Genomic DNA, 6,981 nt, shown 5'->3' on the forward strand with positions numbered 1-6,981 from the left:
GGACGCAATTTGAAATTCGGCGTTTCTACAAGCTAAGAAGTTGTGCGCTTGGTTACCAACTGCTGTTTACTTTCTTACTTTATTTCCTGTATTTTTACGTTAAAGCTAACACTTCGTCCAAAGTATTCTAATGGCACCACGAGTTTCGAGAGCATGAAGCCTATTGAAAGAATGCGTTGGGCTTTGCGAATGCGATTATTCTTTAACCAACCACTGTGCTGGCTGACAAGGCAGTAATTTGGTTTGTTTATTGGCATTCTACAGACAAAGTAAGAGCTTTAACATTAGAAAGCGAAACTCTCTGCTTCGGATATAAATAAGGGAACATAATAACTCGTTCCTTTAGAGAAATAATGAGGTTTTCAGAATTATATTGACTGAAGAGATATTCTTTCACATCACGATTGACTCCATTTTATTTAAAGGTGCTCATAAATGTGAGTATTAAGGAAGATTCTGACATTTTCTGCACTTTGCCGTGCTTGTGAGCATTTGCAAATGTACAAGATAAGTAATTCAAAGGTTTGGCCATCCACACAGAAATTGGTGCCCGGAAACAATATTCGCGAGCCATAACTGTTGCTCGTTGATAGAAATGATAGATTGAAGACCACCTTCCCGATAAATGGGCCAAAACAAAGCACTTTTATTTTTTAAGGAATTTAGTTACAGTCCATATTTCAAATTCACTACTTGATGTAGGTAAAATATACTATTATGCAGCGTCCCGAGACTCCCTGTAGACGAAAGAAGACACAATACTCGGGCAGGATATATATTCAGCGCAGAGACGATATCTGGGCTATTGGCATGGCCCGAAAGGCCAGCCCACCCAGCGAGGTACAAGGGGACTAATTCAAAGTACAAAAGTGGCGCCTCACCAATGCCGAGGGATAAACCACTATCGTATTACATGGCCTCCCTCCTCTTTTGAATGTCGTCCCCGGCGCTTCCGCAGGTCAACCTTCTGCGTCAGCCATTACAACGTAGTCGGTGCTGTAAGGAAACACCCACGATCCGACCGTGCCAGCCACCAAATTAGCGCGCAACTGGGGGGATACTTGACCTCAACGTCACTGATCCCTCTTGGCGGCTTGACTGGATCCGGAGTTTCGTCCTGTTTAGGGATCTGATTCAGGACGGGGAATTGCGCCGGCCATCATGTGTATCCATAGATGGATGTAGGGACACTGGCTCAAAAGTAGATTTCGGTAAGGAAGGATGGGATTTAATACAGGTTCAGGGGGGACGGTAAGGAAAATCCGTAACGAAGCTTCCAGATGGTTCACGGCTAGTGTCGCTTCTGTTGTTAATAGCTTTTCTACAGAACACGGGACTGAGAGAGATGCCGAAGGTGGACGTCAACATCAACCCTTCTATTAGGGATCATCACCATTCTCCCCGCTCCACTAAGGATACATGCCCTTTAAGATGGGTTCGCTTCCCGCTGCCACCAGTGTAGCGTCCCGAGACCCCCTGAAGGCGAAAGAAGACATAATACTCGGGCAGAATATATGTATTCAGCATAGAGAAGGTGTCTGGGCTATTGGCATGGCCCGAAAGGCCAACCCACCCAGCGAGGTACAAGAGGGCTAATTCGAAGTCCAAAGTCGCGCCTCACCAATACCGAAGGGCAAACCACTATCGTATTACAATTAAGTTATTTACTTTGTGTATCATAAAAACATCAGAATCCCTTTTATACACAAAATAAATCATAGACTGCTTCAGTCAAACAAACCGCACGATTTGTCCATTTGACTAGGAAGCCACAAATGCTAGGCTAAGGCACCAAAGAATTGAATTAGTAATTAAAATACTAAAACAGCAACCGTGAAAGCCACTCCTACTTTTCTACTTCTTAGATAAGAATAAATTATGCCACAGAGGTCTAAACTGGAATGGAAGCTGAATATTCATTGGCAAATGGCCATTGTTCCTAGAAAAACTAGATTCAAAATAAAACAGTACAATGGGAAGTATAAAGATTGTTTGAGAAAAGACACATCAATAAAAAAGTGCCTAAATTTAGCAGTAGCAACGAAGTAACTTATTTGTCTAAACAGCTTGAGCCTTTTTCTTAAATTGGTTTGAAAATGGCTACCAAAACAGTTTTTGAATAATTGGCTTTTTTAATAAAAATCCCAGAAAATATAACTTTCTCCCTTTATTTAGCGATGTAACTGAAGTCACACAATGGAAACGTAGTAGGACCCAATGGAGCCTTGGAAAAATGTTTAGATCAGCTGAAAAAGCTGTCTACCAGATTCACAACAACGAAATTTTTGATCGTATCCAAGGCGAAAGTTAGGCTACTGAATAATACACCAAGGCAGGTGTATCAACTGCTCTTGATGCATTTGTTTAGAAACGAAGCTGCCGAAATTTGTGAGCACTTTAGTGAATTCGTTTGTATAGGGACTGGGATGGAAAGTACCTGTGCTTGCGTGGAATTCAAGTTTGTTCACTTATAAACTTAATATGTATTGTCCACTCTGAAAAATTTCATGCCAGGAAGCTAAAAAGTCGAACTACATCAAAGCGTACCAGCAAAAGAAAACTTTCTAACTAGAACCATAAATGTTAAGTTTACGATGAATATTTGTGACTTCCATTAGACTGGACCTTCAAATATCTCGAATCACGTTATAAGCTCCATTACTATCATTCAAACATTTCCTGTTATTTCGCTGTGCAATGTTTTCGAGAAGCCTTTTCAAATAACAGTTCAAAATGAACCGTTGTCGAATTTATCCGAGCAAAAATGCATCATTCGACTTCTGTTTTATTGGAAATACATGAGACAGAAGGGCCTAATCGAATGATTAATAAAATTTATGGCTAAAAACACGGCCGAGAGATGATATATTGACCCGATCTTGTGGTATAAATATGCTTTAAACGATAGTAATCGCAAAATATGCCTCGAAGTAAACTTCGACCTGAATTAATTGGTTGTGTGCCAAGTCCTTAATGAACCAGATGTCGCAGTGAGCCAATCATATGTCTCCTTTTACGATTGTCAGTAGAGTTAACTCAAGGTGTTCCCTTGTTTCACTAATGCATTGCCAATCGTCCTTAAGGTATAAAGACGCAGACCAGAGGATAATGAAATTTGAACATTTGGGTGCTCAATTCGTGTGAACTCGATACCAAGGAGATTTACGTTATACTTACCAGCTTGAGACTTGTGGTTTGATTTTGCGAACTCAGGTAATCTCTAGACCAGCCTAGTAACCTGGAGTGGATGCTTTTAGCTATGTGACCTTTCAAAACCTTATGCTCATCTCAGCTCAAGATCAGCTTGCATGTGCTTGTAACGCCACAAATTCTTTTTAAACGGCTTTGAAGTTAGTTAAATTGCATACATGTCTTTCCAAAATAGCAAAGATTCATTTTAAGCGTTTAGTCTATCGGAATAGCTGTTACCAATTTTCCCCTAGGGTGATAAACTTGACCTCAGAATAAGAATTTCCAAAGCGATAAAAAAGTGTTTTTTTAATTAATTTTAATGATTTTAGCTCCAAAAACCGCAAGACAACTTGGCTGATGTGCCCGAAATTGTTTGCAACTATCTTGACTGCCCAATGTCTTCACATAAATAGGGGAAAATCAGGCATGCAGGAAGCCATCCACATTTTAGTAACGGTCCAACGGCATTTGTATGTTGATTTTGGCCTAAAAATTGGATTAACGAAAGGGGGATTCATATTGATGGCAAAATAAAAAAAAAGTTGCTCTTGATATCACATATACAATTTTGTAAGTATAAAATGTTCTTCTCAAATATTAGTCAATACCACATTTCAGTGATCGGGTATCTCAGTGCTTAAACACTATTTTAAGCACCATCCTTAAAAAGTGTATTTACCTGAGTGGGCTCAGTGGGATAAAGGGTAGGACCTAACGTGTTGATGCACCACCTTCAGACAGTGGTCTTAGTAATGAACTTCATGGGGACGTAGTGCGAAAGCGGAGATGCGTGGGAGCGGACTTTGGTTGACCTTTCCTGCTAAAAGAGACCTTGACCTGCATAAAGAGACTCTTCAAAAGATGATCTGAAACCAAATTGCCTTTGTATCCACAACCATGTTGCGGATGGCTGAGTAATCTCCTCCTTACACATTTCATCCATTTACCATAACAACTCGATAATAAAAAGATAAAAGCACCCGCCTGATTTTTGACACTCGATTCTAGTCAAAATTGCCAAGATAAATGCTTTAATCTATCTTCTTATCTAAAATGACAAAGTGGCCGCTTTCACACATTCTCCCCTGCAATTCTACAGGTAGATTTTAATCAATATGACACATAAGACCGCAGGCTTTACAAATTCACTTGGGGCTATTTCCCTGAGCCCGCGAGGTAAGCTCCAAGTTAAATTTATTAAGTCGTAGGTTTACCATTATTTACCATTCAAAAATAGTAGGCTGTCACGGTACATCTGCCGCAGGGTTATAAGTTTAGGCACTTCGTAATTATGTATAAAATACACAGCAATAAAATTCAGTCAAATATGCTTTGCTGTAAATATTTATTATAAAAAAGCTTAAAATTCGTATCAAGATGTGCTCGGGAACCTAGATCCTTGATTATCAGTGAAATGAGAGGCCTCTAATGAGTTTCACAAATTTTTAGAGAACATTCCTCACATGCGTAAAATTATACCAGTCCTGTGGTCTTGAGTCTCACTCGCAAATCTCAGCTCATGTGTTGTCTCAGAGTAGAATCTTTGCTGCATCTGTCATAGCTTGAGATGAGTACTGTGCACACCAGTTGCAGATTGCGTCATAGACTGCCTGCCATGTCTGTACAACCTTCAGCCTAGCATGATGTAGGTTGATCTGCCTCTCAATGTTTGGGGTTTTTGATTTCCCAGATCCTACTATTTGGCAGATATTTTAGAGTCGTTGCTGACTCCGATCAGTCGAATGGGTAACATACTTCAGATAGTTCTTCATTGACTTTAAACCTTAATAAAGAAGCGCTGAACCAAAGGTAGAAACATTTGCTGAGCTGTAACTGCCCTTCAACAAGTCTAAATCAAGCGTTTGATAGGTTAGTTCCTAGTGAATATTTGCCAATTACGATCGTTCACCTGAATTCATGCAACTGATTCCAAATGACCCTATATTTAGTGGTTCCATCTCACACAGCACACCAGGCACGCCCTACTCGTGTGCATTTAAGTAACGATCCTTCCACGTCGTCATGTGAGACGGTTTCTATTAGCTATCAACTCCGACGAATGAGAGAAGCAGAAACCTAAGCAATGTGGTGAAACAGCGATTATACTGCATCCTCTTCAACCACCACACCTATGAGACCACCCATATTCTAAATCACTTAGTATGACCAAATTCTAGGCCAAAATATACAAGAAAACCACACACAGTGTCTTCGGAAGGCCACTTCTATCGTTTTCATTAATGTAAGAATCGAGATTTGTGTTCCATATTGTTGCGGTTGGACAAGAAATGAGTGTATTTATGAAGCTAGATTGACAAAGCATGTTTGGAAGTAAAGTGGTTAATAATTCAAAGTGCCTAAATCCGGCTCATACAGCAAAACACTTTGTTTGTTTTGCAGTCCACAACAGGTAGCCCTGTTCCTTAAAATCGAGCGAATTCGTTTGCATAAATAGTTCTTTTGCACTAAACTGTGTTCAGTTAGAGTTAATGTAGTTGTACACTTTCCCTGATGTTTAGCAATATGACTAATGCTATAGGGGAAAAGGCAAAATTTCAAGAAATGCAAAATTCATTTATCACTTACCATAATCCAACTGATACGTTGAATGATCAATCCTGATTGGCAGTGCCTTTTATTCTGAAGTGTTGAGTCGGCACATACCAGTTACTTTAATGGTGGTTTTGATTATGAAATGTAGAGATGTCATAATGCGATGCAAGTCATTAATTTCCCTTGTCGATGCGCTAGCAATGTAACAATCATCTCTTCTGAGTTAGTCAAACGTGAACGGCTATTCTGGTGCTCAGAATATGTAAGCTTTTCAAGGCTATTAATGATTATGTTGCCCTCACCTTTTCCAAATGAAGACTAGTTTCTTTAATGATTTCATGACAGATCATGTGCCACTTTCAACCACGGATGGGAGGTTCCACGTACTCTATTTGGACTGAGATCTAATATGACCGGATACAGCCCCTAAAGTGTGGGTAGCTTTAAGTCGACTGCAGACACTAACAACTCCGCCTCGCTTAGTAGACTCTGCATACATTTCCGTGTACTCTTTCGCCTTTGAATTTCTAAAATTATACCCAAATAGGTCATCAGTCAGGTAGGCACTAAAATACCGTTGCACATTTTTCATGCGCTAGTTCAGAAATCTCGACTTTAAATATTGTTATTCCCTAATAGCAACTTGATTCTTGCTCGAGTAGACATTTAAGCATCTAGGCTTACGGATTGTAGCGGTTTACACTTAATCGTGTCAACATCATTTAGTCCATACGTACTCCAATAGTAAAATTTCTTTCATGCTGATATGGCTTCCCGCAGTCGCATTTGGCCTCTAATGGCCTCAAGCACCCCAATTAGTTGTTCAAAGTGGGGACATCCAGCACGCTATTGTACTCTTACTACAGCTATCCCACGACTGTTGGGTATGTGCAGACCAACAGCTGCAAATAAACTGACCTCGCACTGGACTGAAAAAGTTTGTAGGATCTAACTTCCATTTAATTGTTGAAATTAAATGAGAATCAAATGTCAGCCATCATTTTCCTCCCACTCTAGTCAGTATCATCCAAATGGGCAATAACTGCTCCCCAAAATCTAAATCTCTTCCGTTTTTGGTGGAATGATTGTGTAAATCCAGTTGCAGCATAGAATCGGAAGAGCACCACCTAACCAAAGCACATTAATAAGGCGTTTTAGTGTGAAAGTTTAGAATGGTGTGTGATTTGTTGCCTTTATAGCAATAAATTACCACCAATAACACACAGGTAACTATTG

The 6,981-nt window shown here is 39.9% G+C and overlaps 1 protein-coding gene across 1 annotated transcript; it reads left to right on the top strand. All coding sequences in view use genetic code 11, as the record gives it.

Moving 5' to 3' along the window:
• Nucleotides 1-1,878: 1,878 nt before the first annotated feature.
• EGR_10468 (hypothetical protein) lies at nt 1,879-4,556 on the top strand (the record flags this gene model as incomplete). The annotated part of the gene is made up of 3 exons (XM_024499717.1): nt 1,879-2,045; nt 2,149-2,306; nt 4,501-4,556. The coding sequence occupies 3 exons, from the start codon at nt 1,879-1,881 to the stop codon at nt 4,554-4,556; spliced, it is 381 nt and encodes a 126-aa protein (XP_024345865.1).
• Nucleotides 4,557-6,981: the final 2,425 nt, after the last annotated feature.

The sequence above is a fragment of the Echinococcus granulosus genome, assembly GCF_000524195.1.
Source record: "Echinococcus granulosus chromosome Unknown EG_S00223, whole genome shotgun sequence".
In the NCBI taxonomy this organism is placed as follows: domain Eukaryota; kingdom Metazoa; phylum Platyhelminthes; class Cestoda; order Cyclophyllidea; family Taeniidae; genus Echinococcus; species Echinococcus granulosus.